At 39.4% G+C, this 21356-nt stretch overlaps 1 protein-coding gene across 2 annotated transcripts in view; it reads left to right on the top strand.

The window, feature by feature from the left end:
• SNCAIP (synuclein alpha interacting protein) overlaps positions 1 to 21149 on the top strand; it is a 100776-nt gene extending 79627 nt beyond the window's left edge. The window contains exons 7-12 of one of the 2 annotated variants that reach the window (XM_054178424.1): positions 134 to 259; positions 4077 to 4246; positions 12267 to 12359; positions 14824 to 15886; positions 17604 to 17674; positions 20659 to 21149. In XM_054178424.1, coding sequence (XP_054034399.1) covers positions 134 to 259; positions 4077 to 4246; positions 12267 to 12359; positions 14824 to 15886; positions 17604 to 17674; positions 20659 to 20743 — 1608 coding nt within the window. In that variant the 3' untranslated portion in view covers positions 20744 to 21149. The remainder of the gene's footprint in view (positions 1 to 133; positions 260 to 4076; positions 4247 to 12266; positions 12360 to 14823; positions 15887 to 17603; positions 17675 to 20658) is intronic. The other variant, XM_054178423.1, reaches the window with a different exon arrangement.
• Positions 21150 to 21356: the final 207 nt, after the last annotated feature.

Raw genomic sequence — 21356 nt, forward strand, 5'->3', positions numbered from 1 at the left:
CAAAATTAAGACAGACTGAAAACAAGGAATCATTTCACAGTATTAATAACAGAAGACAGAACCAATATGTCTAGTAGATTTAACTTTTCATTATTTCATATCTTTTGTGACATCTCTTTATCCCTCCCGCTAGGAGAAGATCCTTCTGTGGCTTCTTCAGTTTATGCAAGAACAAGGGATTTCACTGGATGAAGTTGACCAGGATGGAAATACTGCTGTTCACATAGCTGCTCAACATGGCTATCTGGGATGCATACAGGTAGAGTGATAACTATATCAGAAACCTTTTAATATCAAACTCAAATGCTAACAACCATTAAAATTATTATAGGAAATCTTAAAAATGGGAAGAGTTACTGATACACTAAAATATGCCTGAAGGAAGAAATTTAAACCAGTAGGACTCAGACTAAAACACCAAAAGGTTCTTGGCTTTTGAATTCTATTCTCAATGATGCTATTGTTAGCATAAAGGAACTGTTGGATTGCAAGCAGAAAGGATTATTATGTTTGCATATGTGATTTGTTTATACGTAAGCAGATAATTAGTATGTTTTTATGTTACAAAAGGTGAATCAGTGTAGATACGCATACTTTTCTTATGGTTCTGTTGTTTTCCTTCTGTTTCTTTCTTCATTGAGTAGTTACACTTCTCTGATGCAGGGGAAGTCTAAGACAATTTTCTTCTATTTTGAAGAATTTTCACCTTAAGTAAACCACCCTTTCTGAACTTAACTCGTAATGTTTGAATGTATCTGTTCCTAAGAATGTGGTATGATGGTGAATTCTAAATGAATCTCACTGAAGCAGCTTGTCCACTGAAGGTGATAAAGCTACAGCATTTCTGGGAGCCAGATCTGAATAAACCACTTCAGATAACTCTGTACAGTACCAGTATTCAGTGCAGACATACCAAAAAAAGTTGTAGAGTTGAACTGGATAGCTAGGCAAAGTGTCTCAAATTTGTGTTGAATTGCAAATGTACCCTCTGTCCATCCAAGTTACTAGAACTGTCACAAGAGTACATTTCAGTATTTGGTGGTGTTGTCACTTTGAGTAAAAGCTCTTTAGAGAGGAAATTATAATAATCATTAATATTCTGGGTGACTGCAGTAAGGTGAAGTGACAAAACAAGGCTGTATTTGAGAAAAAGAATTAGTCATTGGAAAGAAATCAACAAATTAGTAAATAACCACATGACAGAAAGATAAGAAATAGAAATCAAAGTGATCAAGTGAAGTTGGGTAGGAAAACATGTCTAAGAATGAGCAATAAATCTCAGAGTCTAAGGACTCAGATATATAGTAAAAAACATGTCAATCCTGTTTCTGTGTATGACGTGATCCACAGCACTTTTAGGACACTGCAAATGCAGAAGACAGTGTAATAGTTCAACCCTAAAAGAAATACAGATAGTTAATTCTTGTTAGCTAATCTCTTCAGAAAGCTAAATATATTCATGTACATTGTCATGTTGAATCTACAGATCCATTGCTGGTTATTATTATTACAGCAGGCTATTTATATATCTGGATACAGAGGAGATATAGCTCCATAAAAGCTAGTTTGAGAGTCTCGTACAATAAAAACAAAGAAAAACAGATGACAGCTGAGCTAGATAAATAGGCTTGAAAAGAACACAGTCAAATAGACATGGAGGACATGACCATCTCTGCATTTTCTCATTGATGGGACGTAGCTTTCTTCTAAAGATGTCAGGAATGGACCCTGTACAAACTATTATGAGATTAAAATAAACAAATCACATCTGTGCTAAATCTAGTTGGTTTATTATTGCGTTGTAGACAATTGCTGTGATCAGTTGTAAAAAAGTGGATAAAAGAGATGTTTATGATTTACTGGTAGGGAGCATTGTGGTGGAGTGTGTGCATAGGATTGCTGACTCAACAGTCCTTCATCAAGATGTACAAAGCATTTGAAGGAGAAATTAGAATAGATGATTTTGAACAGTAGTGACCTCTGCCGGCTGTTTCTTTGCATAAAACTAAACCAATAAAATAATAGCCCTGTATTCCCTATGAACTTAATAAATACCTTCAAATTCCCAGGATTGTTTTGTTTTAGTTAAATATACAAATCAACAAGTGTTCTGTGTTGAAGTGAAGCCATGAGAAGTGAGTAATGAAATTAACTAATGACAACAAAAATATACAATGTTAGTAATGTCACTTCATTAACATCTCACAATTGTATGTATAGTTGATGTTTTGTTGTGCTGTGATAAAAAATAAGCCCATTGCCCAGTGAGTTATAGTCTAATTTAAAACAAAGTCTGGTGAGTGATCTGATACAAAGAGGTCATAAAGGATGCAGGAAGATTATAAGTAACAGCACAAAAGATGGAAGGTCACAGGCTGTCCCTGATTCCCTGGCCCTCTCATTCATAATGTGTAGGAACAGGTGACACTCCTACCACACTCCAAGCTATAGAATTGCTTTCTACAAGTACATAAACCTCCCTTTATTTTATTTGTTGGGAAATTGAACCAAATTTATTGGCATGAGATGCAGTGGCAGACTGTTCATAATTTTCCGTTCTGTATAGATTTAGCAGATCAGGCAGACCATGATTCCTTTTTTTCTGTGTGTCTGCTGTTCTGAGTCAATAAGGCCACTGCAGTACCATGCAGGCTTACCAGCTCTGCTTGGATAAGTCAATCAAGAGCTCAGCCACATGGTTCCTTTTCTGCCTGTCAATATGTAATATGAATGCTGCTGAAGTTTTGGGATGCATTATGATTTTGTTCAGAATTTCTTCTGAAGTGATATGAGTAATGTGTGTAAGAACATTGCTGAGAACTTTCAGGTCTTATTCCAGGATCTCCAGTAAAGCAAATAGTACATAGCACTAATCACCACAAACAATTCAGAAGGACTGAAAGCTTGGTCTCCATTCCTGTGTCAGTTATTTGATGTCTTGAGGTCAGCCTGAGAGAACTTTTGTGCTTAGAACACTCTTACGTCCCAGAGATAGCTCAGATGTCACACTAATAACCTGGACATCTCTAGTAACAAGCTAGTATTCTCTACTGGTACTGTAAATAACAGTGTGCATCAGTATATAAGCCATTATTTTTTCTTAAAGACTGACACATCAGTAACACATATTTGAGTATCTCTCTTTAAAAAAAAAAAGGGGGGGGTAACCAAGAAAGTACAAAGCACTCAGACTTCTTTCAGCATTAAAAAGCCCCACAACTACCACAAATAATAATAATTTTAAAAGGCTTGAAAAAATAATTGTACAGATTCCTTTCTGAAAAAATAAAAAGAAAGATGTGCTTGTCTGACCTAAAGGAGTTGTTGGAAAGTGTCTGCCATACTTTTCATATCCAAACGTCACTTGGCTAAAGAATCAGGACATTGGGACTGCTGCACTGAGTGTTTTAAACTCAAGGATTCTGCTGTGGTAGGAAATTAAGAGCTAAACCACAAAAGTAGTCAGCAAATATTGTAGCAAAGACATTCCTAAAATGAGTTTCCAATGATGTGTTGCAATGCCTTACAGTGTGAAGATCGCAAGAACAGCTTATGCAAGATGTGGTAAGCTATTACAGCCCATCAGCACCCTCTGTAAACTGGCTAGCTATGTGTTCATGCTTCCCTGGACTCTGATGTTCTCTAGCACAGATGTCATTTGCATTGCAGTTTCCCTTGTCTCCCTTCTTAGGTCTACCAGATGCAAAGTTAACACAATGTGCAGTAATGCACAGGTGCATCTGGGAGGGTCTACAACCGTGGCTCAGGAGAGACTCAGTATATGTGTAAGTCCTCTTTTGGTTTCATGGTACCACTCAGTGTATGAGTGCTACAGATCACACTGTGCTATACAGCCAAGTGAAGAGAAAACAAATTACTCAAGCAGAACTGCAAGTGTTGAGGTCAGGCTGCATATAGACTTGTCAGAGACTGATTTTAAAAAATTATTGGCTTAGACCAACATTTTCAAGCATTTTATTTAGGAGTGCTTTGCATTCAACCCTTCTTGTGATTGACCAGAAGTCACAGCAGAGACTTATACTTAAAAATATCAATGTTTCCTTTTGTTTTTACAGACATTGGTTGAATATGGAGCAAATGTCACCATGCAAAACCATGTAGGAGAGAAACCCTCACAAAGTGCTGAGCGGCACGGGCACACCATGTGTTCCCGCTACTTAGTCGTTGTGGAGACATGTATGTCACTGGCCTCTCAGGTTGTCAAGCTAACTAAGCAGCTGAAGGAGTAAGTGTTTCATTGTTTGCAGAGGAATCATTCTTAAAACAGTACTGTACTTCACTTTATTAGCAATATCTGTTTTCTACTATTATATATGATATTTTCCAGTCATATTTCTACCTTATTTCTCCATTCTTTCTTGCTTTTAAGCATTTGCCCTTTGACCTTCAGCAGCTCAATTTTTCAACAGTTTGTGGCAGTTTGCTGTAAACACAGATGAAGGGAGTGGGAGTGGAAAAGGGCATGCTATGAAGTGATCAGGTCCCTTTTCCCTTTGGATATCTTGTGATCACATCATTGCTGAACAGAATTTCTGCTTGCATAGCATGCTTTTTTATACAGTGAGTGGCTCTTCCCAGTAATACTGTTGGGTGTTGGTGTTGGGAGGAATACTGGAAATAGTAGCTGGAGGAGGTTTTTGGACTTGGAAGGTCACCAAAGCCCACAATGACTGCTCAGGAAGTGTCTTACGTTCTGTTTTTAATTCAAAGGAGCTGCTTTTAATATTTTAGTATGCTTTTAAATCCACGTTCTGTAAAGAGCCTGTTAATTGGAATCATGAATGTATGCAATTGCTTGCTTTTATTGTAGGTGTAGTTACTGTGGCTTAGCATGTCAGCAGGCTTGTAAGACTTTGAAACCATCAGCACTAAGCTAAAGTTGTTCCATCTTAGATACATGATAAGAACTTATCAGCTACCATAAGCCATAAAAATGGCTTCTGATAATCCTATGTTTGGAGGAGACCATATCATTTTATGTGAGCAACATATGGATAATTGTACTGGCCATAAATTACAAGACTGTTAGCAAGGAAGTTGCAAGGGGTGGCCTCTATGAGAAGAGGTGAGGGGCTGCTTTTTGCTGGACACAACTTGGTCCACATGATTTCCACTGCAGCACACAGCTAAGACCATCAACCCAGTTGGTGGCACTTTAGTGTAAACATATTTGAGAAAGGGCAAAAAATGCCAGAGGAGAAGAGTGACAGAGAAAAGAGCAAAGTCAGAAGAGCAGGAGTTGTACCTTGGTGGAGCAGGTACTCCCCTAAAGGAACTGTGGGCTATGGAGTACCCATGCTGTAAGAGGTACACCCCTTGAAAGGACTGCAGACAGTGGATTAGGCCACACCAGAGCCAGTGCTTCCCCAAATGATCTGCAGCCTGTGAATGACCTATATTGGAGCACAGGAATATGGTTGAATATGATCAAGAAGGAGCAGAGAAAAACTGCTACGCATGAAGTTGTTGCTTCACTGAAAACACTGAGTGTAACCTCCAGCAATGACAAGATGGGAAGAGAGGTGCCTGGAGCAAAGCCTGAGGATGAGGGAGAAGAAGGGCTTGGAGTGCAGATGAACTTACAGGGGAAGATGAGCCTAGGTGTTTTGCATGTCTGTACTTTCTTTCCCAGTACCTGAATCAATAATTTATACTAATTGGCAATTAATTAAGTTCCCCAGGCTGAGTTGCTTTTGCCCATGACAGTAATTGGTAACTCAGCTCCCCTGTCTTCCTTTTGATCCATGAGCACTTTTTGGCCCTGGTCTTCCTATTTTCTGTCCCTCCAGCCCCAAGGGATAGGGGCAGTGAGAGTATAGGTGCTTGGCTGCCAGCTGAGTCCAACCTATTACAGTGATACAATTTTTTAGATTGAAACTGGATGTCTTGCAAATGAGGATAAAAATAAGCTTTATTGTTAATTCACTCATTGGGGAAAAAAAACAACCAACCAACCAAACAAAACCCCAAACAAACCAGGTATCTGTTTTGTACTGGCTGTACAGCAAAGAAAAAAATGTGTGTTAGCAATCCTCTCTGTCATTACAGAATTCCTTCCTGCATTGGAAATATTCTTATGTTTAATTTTGTAGCTTTACATTTTATATTATAAAGGCATCATCCCTTTATGATGTCTTCACTTTTCTTTTACATTTATGCTCTCATAAATAGAAACAATTAACTGAGGATTATTGTAAGTCTCACAGTTTTTGTAATTGTGCAGTCTGACACTCTTCACTGGACTTTTCAAAATACCAGCTCTTTTGTAGTTGGTTTATTTACAGAGAAACACTAAAATACACAAATCAGTGGATACAAAATAAATACAACAAAAAACACCAAGAACACAGGGTAATCCCTGAGTAGTCTGCATTAGCATCTGACTCATCTCAGTTGTATTCTCCCTGTAACAATGCAGCCAAAAACACCTGCACACACCAGGAAGCAGAAGTGGCAGCAACTGACTCTTCATGTTTCAGTTCTCTTTGGTGCTCACCCAGTACTTGATACATTACCTCTCATATGGAAGAAAGGCTTGTTGTATCAGTCAGCAGGCTGTTTACCCCCATAGAAATAATCTAGTTCTGATTTTTCTGACAAAAGCAATAACACTTTTCCAAGCCTCCCCACTGCTGTCTCACAGACAGCATGCATGGAAAGTCATGTAAATTATTCTCAGGATGGGTTCCTTTGCTTGTCTCAGCTGGAATTAAATCTCCTTCTCTTCAGGTGCTTACTTTTTCAATCTTCAGATGTAGCTCTTCTAAGTGCAGCAGCATCCTTTTTCTCTCTCTTCTACAAAGAAATGTGAGTCTATTGTACCACCCTGATGCAGTTTACTGAGGCAGTGAAATATTTTATCTTCTGGAAGAACAGCCTCTGCATGGCAGTTTGAACTGCAAGCCTCAGGCTGTGAGTGGCTCTGAGAGAACCAGTGAACCATATTCAGAGGCCTGTGCTCAGAAGCCAGAAGGGATGATGGAAGAAGATGTTTGCCCTGGTTTGCAGCCCCATCCTGCATAAATTTCCAAGGATAATATTAAAGACATGGCTAGGGCAGCTTTTCAAGGAGTTTTTCCTCTAGCATAGCAGGAGATTTAGTTGGCAAAGGCATCTATGAATATCTTGAAGTAATTAGATGGAAACAAATGGAAGTCCAAGTCACTTCAAACTGCTGTTTACATAGGAATAGCTCTAACCTGGGCATTTGAGCTGGCCTTCCTGTATTTTTTCCACCTACTTCTGCTGTTGTTATTGGACATTGTTCTAGAAATGGAGGAATTATGTTTCTATAATGATTAATTACTTGAATGGTCAGTGTAAAGACAGAAGGCCCTTACATGCTTTCCAGCTTTCTTTCAGCTGCTGTAAACATGACCTGATCATACAATCTCCTTTTATTCTGGATTCCTTACTATCCAGAGATAAGAGCCTCTCTCTGAAAACAGTTATCCCCAGCCACCGGAAGACTGAAATGAGTGATACTGTATAAGAACAAAAGCAGCACAGAAACTGTCTTAGAGGAGCACCTAGCAAGACCTATCTTCAAAGGTCATAAACTATCTTTCATTCTCTTTCTATGAACTCTTTGAGTCATCAAGGCAACACAGAGCTCTTCTAGAGAGAAATGACCCTAATCCACCACACTTTTTGGAGTCAGTCCTGAAAAGAACAAACAAACCCAAAACAATAACATCACATTTTGCCAGAGGCTTAACGTCTTTTCTGCTCTTTGATCCAAAGCAGCTCAGATGACAAATACAGAGGAGTGTAACAGAACCTTCTAAATTAGGTCTGAGTCTCCATTCAGAGAATAAAGCCTTTTTTATTTGAAAGAAAGAAATAATTGCTCACTATAAATGTGCCATCAGATCTTCACAAGAGGATTAAAAGATATTTGCAATCCCTTCCAGCCTGGTATTCTGTGATTCTATGATGATTCCATGATTTTCCCCAAAAGAGTGAAGGAATTAAATTCTTTCCATAGGTAAATAGGAAAGTGGCCCACGAAAAATGCTATTACTGGCTTTAAAATAAAGGCTTTGCTTTGGTTCTCTTGCAAGAGTTTGGTGTATCCAGTAGGACTTTCTGACCTAATCAAAATGCTTAGAACAGTTTCTTGCAGAGTCTATGCATAATATTTGCTTTCATTTTACTTCCTGAGATCTCCATAGGCCTTACAATCTTATGTATTCTCTGCCAGTGTAGAAAATTCTTACCTTTATTAGCAGTAATGACTTGCATTGATTTGACCTCCATCCCCAGAAAGGTAATGGAGCAATATATCCTTGGCGCTGTCCTTAGGCATATCAAGGACAAGAGGGTCATTAGGAGTCATAATGCTTTCATCAAGGGGAAGTCATGTCTGACCAACCTGATAGCCTTTTATGAGGACATAACCAGGTGGATGGATGAAGGTAGAGCTGTGGATATGGTTTATCTTGATTTCAGTAAAGCATTTGACAACATCTCCTATAGCATCCTCACAGCTAACCTGAGGAAGTGTGGTCTGGATGATCAGGTAGTGAGGTGGATTGTGAGCTGATTGAAGGAAATAAGTCAGAGAGTTGTGGTCAATGGGACAGAGTCTAGTTGGAGGCCTGCATCCAGTGGATGCATCAGGGGTCAGTACTGGGACCAGTAGTATGGAATATATTCATCAACGACCTGGACGAGGGAACAGAGAACACTATCAGCAAGGCTGGTGATGACACAAAAGTGGGTGGAGTGGCTGACACACCAGGAGGTTGTGCTGCCATTCAGTGAGACTTAGACAGACTGGAGAGCTGGGCAGGAAGAAACTTAATAAAATTAAACAAGGGCAAACATAGAGTCTTGCACCTGGGATGGAACAACTCCATGGACTAGTAGAGGTTGGGGACTAACTTGCTGGAGAGTAGTGAAAGGGAAAGGGACCTGGGGGTCCTAGTGAATGGGAGGAGCCAGCAATGTGCTCTTGTGGCCGAGAAGGCCAATGCCCTTCTGGGGTGTATTAGAAGGGGTGTGGTTAGTAGGTTGAGAGGTTCTCCTCCCTCTACTCTGCCATGGTGAGGCCACATCTGGAATATTCTCTTCAGTTCTGGGTCCTTCAGTTCAGGAAGGACAGGGAACTGCTTGAGAGAGTCCAGCGCTGAGCCACAAAAATGGTTAAGGGAATGGAATGTCTCCCTTATGAGGAGAGACTGAGGGAGCTGGGTCTCTTTAGCTTGGAGAAGAGGAGACTAAGGGGTGATCTCATTAATGTTTATAGATATGTAAAGGGTGAGTGCCGAGAGGATGGAGTCAGGCTTTTCTCAGTGATGCTCAGTGACAGAACAAGGGGCAATGGGTGGCAGTTGAGGCATAGGAAGTTCTATGGAAACATGAGGAAAAAAGTATTTCAGTGTGAGGGTAACAGAACACTGAACAGGCTGCCCAGGGGGTTGTGTAGTCTCCTTCTCTGGAGACTCATCTCTGAGATCATTGAGTCCAACCTATCATCCATCACTATCTAAGCAACTAAACCATGGCACCAAGCACCCCATCCAGTCTCTTCCTAAACACCTCCAGTAATGGTGACTCCACCACCTCCCTGGGCAGCACATTCCATTGGCCAATCAGTCTTTCTATGAAGAACTTCTTCCTAACATCCAGTCTAAACCTCCCCTGGCACAGCTTTGGACTGTGTCCTCTTGTTCTGGTGCTGGTTGCCTGGGAGAAGAGACCAGCCCCTATCTGTCTATAACCTCCCCTTAGGTAGTTGTAGACAGCACCCCTGAGCCTCCTCTTCTCCAGGCTAAGCAACCCCAGCTCCCTCAGCCTCTCCTCATAGGGCTTGTGCTCCAAACCCTCACCAGCTTTGTTGCCCTTCTCTGGACACTTTCCAGCAAGTCAACATCTTTCCTACAGAAGGGCCTTTTCATATTACTTACTGCAAATATTGTCAAAATGAAGACACTCAGAATTTGTGCATTAAATACCATAAAGTGAATAGATCCTTTTACCTCTGAAGCTACAGTGGTCTGGTCTCCTTAAACTATCCAGTTTAAATACTTTGCAATATTGCTGTTCCAACAAGTTGTGATCCCTGGTTTTCAATGTCATTTTATATATGTAGGCATACATTGCTTATCTTAAGGGACAGTGCTGACAAGATGTGTGGGTTTCTGTGAGCTATTTACTAACCAGCTAAATGGTGGAAATGGAGAAAACTTTAAGTCAGTATCATATTCAGTATCACTAAGGTTGGAAGAGACCTCAAAGATCATCGAGTCCAACCTGTCACCACAGACCTCATGACTAGAGTAGGGAGGGCACTAGTGCCCACTGCAGGCTTGAACTCACAACCTTCCCATTAAGGGTCTTATGTGCTACCAAAGTCTTTTATAGTAAGAAAATATTTAAAAGGAATGAGCACATTAATTTAGTAGAAGAGGTGTCAGAGATTTCCACGAGAGCTAACAGTATAAGAAGCTGTTAGCTACATTTTTCAGAGATATTTATAACGAGAAGTTGAACAAAGCATAAAGGGCAAATAAAACAGATAAATTGCATCATAATCTAATCTCAAATGAAAATTTCCCTGGCTCTTAAAAGAGAGTATCTGGGGAGTTGCAGTATAAGCCAATGTTGACAGATGGTAGGAGTAATTTTAAAATAGTCTAAGGAAGTGTGTAGGCAAGAGAAAGGGAGATGGAAAAATAAAGGAATAAAGAATCTGCATAAAGGTTGTATTGTAAAATATGATGTCAAGGCAGTACGTCAAGATCCCGCCTTTATTTCTGTAACACTCTTCAGATCCACTCTGATTTAAAAGTAAAACTTTGTTGTCTGCCAGCACTGCAAGTACAACCCCTAGTTTTAAAAGTTATCTGGATTATTTCTGGCTTTGACACTGACAGTTATAAAGACTGCATTTGGAACACAGCTGAATCTTCTGCTGATGGCATGTGAGCTAGGAAGGAGTCCAGCTCACTGTATTAATTCTGCAGATCCAACAAGAATAAAAACACTAAAAACATTATTACTTCTGCAGCAACAGAAGCAGAGCCTGGGAGAAGCAGATAAAAAGGCATTTTCACATGGTCATTTGATCAGGACTAGGGAATAAAACCAACTGTATTCCAAGTGAACAATAGCATATGGACAGTAACAAGAACCTGTAAGTCTCTCTTGGTTTTTAGTAGTTTCCCAGTAGTGCTGTCTGTGCAGTGTCTAGAGGCACTGGAACTTACAGATCATTAAACAAGACTGAATGTTATCTGTGGAGGTTGACAAACTTTCAAAGAGTGTTTTGATACTAGAATGGAAGGACTGCATTGGATGGGTGCAGGGAGATGGAGAAGAACTTTTTGTGGTAAATTGATTATTCCTTCATTGTAGAACTACTTGAAGGTTTGCACGTTACCTTATTCAAGTGAGTCCTTACGGAAGTAAGTATGTGGCAGGACAACAGAGATGGTGATTACAGTTCTATGTTAAATGGATTTTCTAACATGGATGCCACCCTCATATTGCTAGCAATTTATATGTACTATTAGAATTTTTTAAGTTTTAGTCTTTGAAGTTATTTACAGTGCACTGTAAATCACAACATCACACTGAAAGTGATAAACTGCAGTAGGTACAGCACTCCCAAGAGTCTAAGGAGGGTGCAGAGCACAGCTAGGACCTTTGATAAGGCTGGGCAGCAAGCAGATGTGTTTTATCCTACTCCCCTGAGTACACAGAGGTCATACTTAGCTCGATCGTTACAATAGTAAGGATCGGGCCAGCCTTTCCTAGAGGGCAGAGAGCTTCTCTGAGTTAATTTGCAAGTAGAAAAGGCGAGAGCAGTTGCCTGAACTATCACTTAGCTGACTAAAAGCCATCCACTAAATATAGGCAGTGACTTTTTCATCTGTCCCTTTCCTCTTCCTTTACGCAAACACTAAGAACCAAGTGGCCCTAAGTTTGCTCAGCTGTATCGTTGTTTCTGTGCTATTATTTTTGAGAGTCGACACTTGTCCATATATGAAGTATAATAAACAGCACTTGAGAAGTGAATGTTTCACAGGTGGTCTTGTACAGTGATCACTAAATGTCCGCAGAGATTCAGAGACAGGTACAAACTCTGATTATGTTATTATTTATAGTGTCTCTTTTCATATACTATGTAAAGTATAGGTAAAGAGAACTTTTTTAAAATACAAATGTCAGTTATCCTGTAGCTTATTAATTCTGACAGTTTTACAATTCACGGTAAACAGTCTTACATTTCCCTGCAGGCAGACACTGGAACGTGTGACGTTACAGAACCAGCTCCAGCAACTTCTAGAAGTGCAGCGATCAGAGGGCAAGTCACTGCCCACATCCCCAAGGTAAGGTGATTGGAATTGTCCTGCAGTCTGGATTTGCAGTTTCATGATATATCAGCTATCAGAAGAAGATGTGACCTGTCTAGTCATAAACATGTTCTGTAAAGTAAAAGTGTTTTGTTACCACATGGGCTTGGACCTGAGCTTCTAGAACTTGATGGCATGTGATGTTGTGTAAATATTGGAGGTTTTCACTGGCATTAACAGTCTGTGCTTCCCAACAGAGTGAAAATCAGATTTACAGTGGAATAGAATATATTTTGTATTAGATGAATAGCAGAGGATTGTAAAAACCCCTAGGATAATTGTAATGGTTGACCTTGTGGTGTTCTACCATACTTCACTGCTATCAGTAATTCATAAAGCCAGCAACCAAGAAAGCCTGCTTCTGATTCCTTATGTTCATTAATTTTTTGCCTGCAGTAGCTTTTATAAAAATAAAAAATTCCTGAAATTGTATGTATTGTTTACTGTCCTGTCAGAAGGCCCATAAATAGACACAAACTGAGTAACTTTGAAGAGGAGGAAAGTAAAAGTAAAAGTAAAAGTGGCTGAATCTGGAGTCTGCCAACATATGTCTCTGACTTTTGCCATAGATTTCCAAAGTGATGCATGGAAGTCAAGCCAGCACATGACTTCTCTCTGATAGGAATCTGAGGATGACTTTGAAAGGAATTAAGTAACTCCATGCAAACAGGACTGATTTTGTCAATCAGTTTCCTCCCTGGAAGACATATACAGCTCTTCTCCTTGTTTCAGGGTTGTTAAGAAGCTACATAAATGTTAAAGCCAACATAAAAGCTTCTACACACACTGATGGTCAGAGGTTTGGGTCATCAAGTATAAACTCATAGGCTCAGTGACTGCTTTTTTTCCATCCTCACAGAATCTCAAGCTCTTTTCTGGGCAAATGCTTCATGTCCCTGAATTTAATGCCTCAGTGTTTTAGACAAGTGCAGATAGATACTGAAGTCAGTAACAAAGACATCGAGATTGGAGAAGTATTTGTAAAGGAATTTCATCTAGAAGAGGACTGTAAAGGCCACAAATTCCTGCTGAAGCAGAGTACTACGCTGGAAAGAGTTGTTTTGTCCTTTTCTTAGAAAATCATGATCTTTGTCTTCCCTGTCTGCCAGCTCAACAGGGACAACTGGACCAAATCCTGTCCTCTAGCTCATTTGGTTTCCATAATTTTGCTGACTGGTCTTTCCAAGTGGTCTCACATCTGAATACTGTGACTGTATTACTTTCGGTATCAGATAAGATCACATGAGAGCAGATCTCTCATCATTCACTATTCCTGTGAAAGGTTTCAACATCTTTTTAGTTAAGTAAGCAAGTCTGAAAATTATACTCTATTTAAAATTTTATTTCATAGTAGACTACGACTTTTTATTCCAGCTAGAACTCACTTGTGGATATTATCATCATCCAAGGATCCAACTGCAGATATAAGAAAACCTATCCCTTTTTACTGTGAAACTCTAGGTACATACTTACTTTTCAGTGTCTGTTTCAGATTGCCAGACAAGAGAAAGTGCAAATTAAATTGAAAATGAGGTGGCCAGTAAACCCTGTGAATTTTGTGCACTGTGAGAATTATGGGCTCATCAGAGTAGAAGTTGCTTGCAAAAAAAGAAATTACATTTATGAATTCACTGCCTCACACTAACCTAAATTTAGTCACCTTGCCCTTGCTTAGGGGGAAAAAGGTTTTAAAACAAGAATGTGGAATATTGTGAGTTCTGGCATATATCACAGGGAAAGAAATGGTCTCTATAATTTACATTCTTTGCAAATCAGACTTACTGTTGCTGTTTCCTCACTACTATATATCATTTACAGTTCTAAATTTAATTTATTTTTCTAATAGTATCGAAATACAGTCTTGTCACCTTTCTCATGCTTTTCAATATTTCATGTCTGAAAAGGTTGTGAATGCAAATGGCCCTGGCTTTTTACCAAGTCTTACATGGCTGTTATGAATACCAGGTGATGTTTAGATTTGTTAAATGATTGCTATGCAGAGACCTGGTACTTTAGCAGTATTTAGAATAAGCCACTTTTGTATTATGATGTAATTTGGATAGTAGGCATTTGGTCTTGTGGAGGCTGTTTGTCTAGTAAAACGTGTTAAAGCCCACAATTAGGAAGCAGTAGTTTCTTCAAAATTTTTCTTAGAAAGTCATCTTTGGTGTTGAAATAATCATTCTAAGTTTTGATGTTAACAAGTCTCCTTTGTAAGAGAAAGTGAGGAGATGCAAATCCTAATGAGGAGTGGAAGCAGGGTTACATCCTCCTTTCTGCTAATCTTAACTGTCGCATCATCGTAATGAACTCCATATGAGTGGTGATGAAGAGGATAAGTAACAATAAGCTGAGACACACACATACACTGGAAAGACAGTTTCACATTTTGTTATCTGTGTTAATTTGGCTGTGGTATTCCCTCTTTTTTTTCTTTAAGCCTGCCATCATCTCCAGCTTCTGGCAAACCCCAGTGGAAACCATCTGAAGCAGAGGAGCTGTCTCCACCAAAAAATAAATTGAACACCCAGGATGGGATTCAGATTCTTGGCAGCCTGGGAACCTCTAGTCGTACTCGAGCCAAGATAAAAGATGAGGACTCTGACAAGATCTTGCGCCAGTTGTTGGGGAAGGAAATCTCTGAAAACGTCTGTATGCAGGAAAAGCTGACTTTAGAATTTCAGGATGCTCATGCATCTTCCAAGAACGTGAAGAAGATTTTGCCAGAGAAAAGGGAGCTGAAGTTAGCCAGACTGAGGCAACTGATGCAGAGGTCACTCAGTGAATCTGACACAGACGCAGCTAATTCTGAGGACCACAAAAACACCCCTGTGAAAAGAACTGACAAACCAAGGCCTCAGCCCATAGTAGAGAGTGTTGAGAGCACAGAGAGCTTGCATCTGATGATTAAGAAACATACCTCTGCAGCAGGACGCCGCTTCCCATTTGGTATCAGGGTCTCTAAGTCTGTGGATGGCCACAGTCCTTCCCCTACTTCAGAGAGCAGTGATCCAGATAATGAAGTCCCATATCAGCCTGGTACAGTACCTCAGAGCCAATTTTGTGGAGACAGCTGTCCAGCCGGGATGGACAGTGCCACTGCTCAAAAGGTTGCCACCAGCCCTAAGAGTGCTCTCAAGTCTCCATCTTCAAAACGCAGAACCTCACAAAATTTGAAACTCCGAGTAACTTTTGAGGAGCCTGTGGTGCAAGTGGAGTTAACAGAGTCAGAACTAAATGAGGAAAAGGAAAAAGACCGGGGCAAAGGACTTGTGCGGGCTCCACCCAGCTCTGGAGAGCCTGTTGGGGATCAGCTGAAAAGGCCTTTTGGAACCTTTCGGTCCATAATGGAAACACTAAGTGGCAACCAAAACAACAACAACAACTGTCAAACAGCAAACCTGATCAAAACCTCATCAACGCTGCCTTTTACCTCATTAGGAAGGAAGACAGCAGACAGCAAAGGAAATTCAGCAGCTCTCACGAAAGGAAGAAACAAGCCAGTGAGTGTACTAAAATAAGGGCTTTTTTTCTCTTGTCTAATTCAGTAATGAATAAGTTTGACAGCTTCTTCATCCTGCCTGTCTATAACAAAAGGTTGCACACAAGTGCTTTACTGTAGAAAGCCCATCCACGGTTTTAACTTTGGAAGGCTTTTCCAAGGAGTGGCAGCTATTGCTTGTGTACAGTTAGTATACTTGGTGCGTATGGTTCACATGTTCAGTGTTCAAAGCTTTCCACAGAGACATGATTCACCTGCAGATGATGTTTCACGTTGCTCTGAGTGACATCATACAATAAGAATGTAACATTTGAATCTGGGGGATTTCTGAGGAGTAAATAATGGAAAGGCTAGCCAGCCAAGATTAATGAGGCCAACAGGATAAAAAATAAGTGATAGAATATAAAGAGGAAAAATAGCTGAAATGGTCCTTCCTGCTTCTGTGGGAGCTACAGCCAACATTGAGATGTTGAAACTGTCAATTCCCAGCTTTGTCCACCCTTTCCTCATATCAGAGTATACTTGTCACAGAAGGTATGGTTTGTCTGTAGGAAAATGTACTGAATCTAGACCATCCTGTCTCTGTGGTCAACAGAGTGCCTCTTTCAGGACCCCAACAGGAAAAAAACAGTGTCTCCACTTAGGAGACTAACAAAGAAAGAAAGAAGAGAATACTCTGAAAAAAATTATCTTCCAAGGGAAAGGAAGAGGTACTGCATGAAAACACAGAGGTAGGAAATACTGTGAGTGTAGGGTGCTTGTGGAGTAGAGAGGAGAAATGCAACCATCTGGATAGAAAATAGAGAGTTGAATGAGGGGGAATGGTAGATGATTTAATCCTCTATGAATAAAGACAGGGTAGGAGGGAAGGAAAGGATGGAAAGACATGAGGTGAAAGAATAATTTCAGCATGTAAAAAAGAACATAAAGCAGGCCAAGAGGAGGAGGAGGAATAGTGAATTATATACTGTAAAGAGTATGACCAGGTAATCGAAGAAAAACACTGGAAAGTCTTAGGCACAGAGGAGACAAAATGAATATGGAAAAGAGGAGTGGAAAGAGAGAACTGGGAAGCAATGAACCATCCATATTACTGGGTACTGCTAGAACAGTAATGCTATGTAGCAGAATGCCAAATGCAATGAAAACATCAAAGGAAACCTAAGAGAAACCAAATGGCTAAATTGAAGTGGGACTACATTTATTAGGCTTTACTCAGAATCACAGTATGAACTACTGATTTGATCCTTTAAAGATGTTACACCATGTAGTCAAAGACCTGGTTTAACATGCAAGAATTTTCACAACGCAATAGCCATTTTTTTTCCAAAAGAATGATTCAGATTTTATAGTGACAGTGAAAAGACAATCTGTCTTCAAAGATGTTCTAATAGATTGCACGGTCATGAGGAGTTTTTGTAGTTCCCTCAGAAATTTGAAGAGCTGGATGAAGTAATTCTAACAGTATTGACACACTATAAAACACATTTTTGTCTGTGAGAAAGCCATGTTTGCATGTCGTTGTTTCCAGTATCAACACTGTGGAAGAAATACTTTCCACACCAGCCCAAAACACATCTCAAAGCTCTACTAACTCAAAAAGAAATCTGTTACAATACTATTGTGGATATTTGACTGCATGTCTTGGTAGACTTCCATGTTGTGCATGTGGTAAGCTCAGTGCATGTTTTAACTGATACAATGTTGTACTTCCTTAGGGTCCTTACTTCAGCCACACCAGTCTTTCCTCTAGCACGCTGAATGAAGAACTTCTGTGTAATTATGCTTGGTATGTGCTTATGCATGGTGTCACATCCCTGCTGCTTTGTTTTTTCGAACTGCATGTGTTTGCTAACTTGGTTCATAAATAAAATACTCAAATTGATTGATACACAAGAAAGTAAATAGATAAACATCTAAATTCCTAGAGAAGTAGAAATTTATGGTGGATTTCTGCTGATGTCACAATTGAACTGGCTACAGGCCTTCAGTTCCAAGCAAGTATAGAAAGTATTCATACTTGTAAACCCACCAGGGAGTATAGCACACTTTGGCTGAGAATTCAGCCTTGTTGAATGAAAGTCAAGTACCAGATGAGAATGGAAATTAAATTTCCTCTCTCAAGGAGAGCAAAAATGGAGTACAGAGAACATGAGGCAGAGTGCTGTACTTTAAGTTTCTAGTGCTCTCCTATTTTTACACTTTTTTTTAACTCTCCATTAGACTGTTTTATAGAAGTCTGATAACTTTGACTGTGTCCAACCTCCTTAATTTAGACATACCCCATCAGGGCTACTCAGGCAGATAGAGGCAGGTCTCTCAAGGTTCATAAAAACATGCTGGAAAGTTTGACAAAATTTGTGTATTTTATAAGCAAATGCTTTCTAGAAGTTGACTATCATTTTCATTCAACTTTTAACACTCACGAATTCTTGTGGGGTTTTTTTGTTTGGTTGCCTTGTTTGTGTGTTTGTTTTTGTTAAACAGATTTAAAACCTTTAATTAGGCCTGGAAATGATGGCTGTTTACACCAAAATTATATATTTGAAGACACTTCTGGTAAAATTATAAAACAGTAATTTTGCAGTTTGGGAGCCTACATTTCTGTCAAGTTATACTTTTGTAAAGGTCTAATTAATTCTTTGAGTTCACTTGTTTTCCAATGCCAGGACCTTCCCCTACTTAAAAATTCAATTTCCATAATAGAAATGGGAGTCTTGTTCTGAAGTCACTGGCACAGTGTGTGTGAAACCAGAAACAGATCTGACAAGTTTCCAAGAAGTTTTGCCCTCTCCTGAAAATAAAGGGGAAAGTCCAGGGAAGGATACTGACTCCTGCACAGGATCAGTGGGCAGCCTTCAGTGAAAACATCCAGCTGCCTGTCCATACTGTAGAGTAATAACAAAGTCATTGATCTTCTTTTACCCTTTTCTTAGAGCTAGCTCCTGGATATAGCCAGTTGTTGCAATTTGGTATTGCCTTGTGTAAGTGCTCCTGTGTGAAAAAACCCTGGTAGCATGACATTTCCCCAGAACAAGTGGCAGATGAGGCATATCTGGCTGCCACTGCAGAGCTGCAGAGTCACCTGCTGGGAGGGTAAAGGCATCCTTTACAACTTTTATACACCCCATTTCACACTGGAGTGGATTTCAGATGTGCAGGACAGGTTGCAATGTTTTTTTCCTCTTTTGAAAAGGTTGGGTAGTTTCTTGCGTATTACAACTCCAAGCAAATGCCTGTAGATTTTTCCATCTTGCATGCATGCCAATGAGTGGTTCTTTCCCACAATTTAAATCATCTGAGATCTGCAGTACATTAAAGTATGCACTAACTCACCATGTCAATACCAATGCTATAGCTGCTGCTAGCAACTGTAAAAATTGCTTCACATGTCAGGGGCAGTCAGCAAAATCTGCTGTCAGGTTTGCATCAGATGTAAACTAGGCATGCTTCTAAAATAACAAGTGTATTTAACTAACAGATACCCCACTGCCAGACCTAGTGCTGGATGTATTATTATTTCAATTACTCTAGAAATAGGGTGTTTACCTGTATCTCCAATAAAATAGTCATGATTCAAACTAGTCCAGTATAAAATCAATATGAAAGTAACTTAGGCCTCGCTTACAGTTCTGCTGTGAATTTTTATGATCATGCATGAGAGGATGTTTAGTATTTCTGTGGTGACTGTAGACTGGAATAAAGCTTTTCTTGCTTACAATAATCAAGCTCACAAGTGTGTGAGTTTAAGGCAAATTGTTGTTGCACATACTCTTGCCCCTTGCTGTTGGATTTCACCTCCCACAGTGTCTGTCCTTGCAGCACCAATCCAGCTAGTCATCGCTGCATTATAGGAGTTTCACTGTTCAGCAGAAATAACTAAAAATGAGCTTATCAGCCTGTTTGGAAGTTTCTTGGGGCTGGATGCTTAACCAAAAATAATTCAGCTGGGAGGTTAATTGAAGAGAGGGGGAACATAGTAGGAATTCAGAACAAGGACATCTTAAGAGAAGTGAAGAAACAATGTTTTCAAGTACTTAGAATTTAAGTTTTCCACTTTAACTGGCAAGCTATCATTTGAGTGATACACAATGGATAGGTTTGGTTTTTTTTTTTTTCATTTCAGTTTACATACTGTGGAAGTGGAGACACACTTTAGAGAAATTATCCTTATCAGTGTATCTAATAAAATCTTACTGGACTGAGATTTTACTTAAATTGCAGTGTTAAATGTGATATACGCTCCATGTCAGAGAATTACTGCTTGCCATTTTTCCTATGGCCTTGGCCACTATCTTTTACTTAAGCAAACACATAAAGTAGGTCTAATTAATTAGTCTTTTGAAAGTGTTTTTCTGTAGTGATTCTTAATGAGGACTAGAGATTCCCTTACAAGCAGAGTCAGAAAAAAAAAAGGGGGGGATCTTTGTTGTATTTGGATCTTTGTATCACTCATTCTTTTTCCTAGAGAAATTTTTTGACATTCTGTCCATTGTTACCCTAACATTATGACACTGTACTAATTGGCTTGCAGTTTTGATTTTAGAATAGGAGCTGCATGAAGTTCAGTAAGAATCCACAGTATTAAAAAGTATTTTGTGTAGTATTAAAAATTGTTTTGTGCAGTGTGTATTTAGAGAAATAAGCCCAAAGAGAAAGATTCATTCAGAATTCAATACTCACAAATGGAATAAAACAGGGTGAAAAAACACAAGGCAAATCCCTCTATGTTGCTTGCATTACCAGGAGTAATTTTCTTCTTTTTCTCTCCAGGCTTGATGACATCAATAGGACAAGCCAGAAATCCAACAGTCAAAAGAGTGATGATGAGCCAGAGCTGCAGGAATTCTTCCTCTAAACCACATCTCTTGATGTCTCACTTTGAAATACCTGAAATACATCCTTTCGAAACACTAATATGAGACATAACCCTCACCAGCAAAACAACAGCTGTTAGGATGCCTTAATTTGTATCAGACCATATACAAAACTTTTTTATGATATATGTGTATATGTAACTTGTTTGTAAGTTGTGCTGTGTAAAGGCATGGGTGAGCAAAAGTAACAATTTGAAAATTGTTATGACACAGGCAACCTCTGAAATGTTTGTTGGGCCACAGAACACGTTTTGTACTTTGTGTCTTGCATGGGTATATTGTCATATATCTTTGTTTCCCTTTGTCGATGGCATATACTGTCAAAGTTTCAGCCAGGACTCTGCCTGCTCAGCTCTTCAGTGAGACCAAGGCAAAAGCATTGATTTATTATTTTTTTTTCGGGGGGGTGGGGTTTGAGTATGTTTTGTCTGTTGTTATTTCTATTTTTTGTAAAAAGGAAATAAAGACTGTGTTAATAGGACACACTGAGTGCATACACTTCTTACATTTTACTTATTCAAGTATTTCATTGGTCTTTTTGGTGTTCATTTGGTAATGAGACAATGTCCAGTACTAGGACTTTGATAGAATCAG

This window comes from Dryobates pubescens, chromosome Z, assembly GCF_014839835.1.
Source record: "Dryobates pubescens isolate bDryPub1 chromosome Z, bDryPub1.pri, whole genome shotgun sequence".
Lineage (NCBI taxonomy): Eukaryota > Metazoa > Chordata > Aves > Piciformes > Picidae > Dryobates > Dryobates pubescens.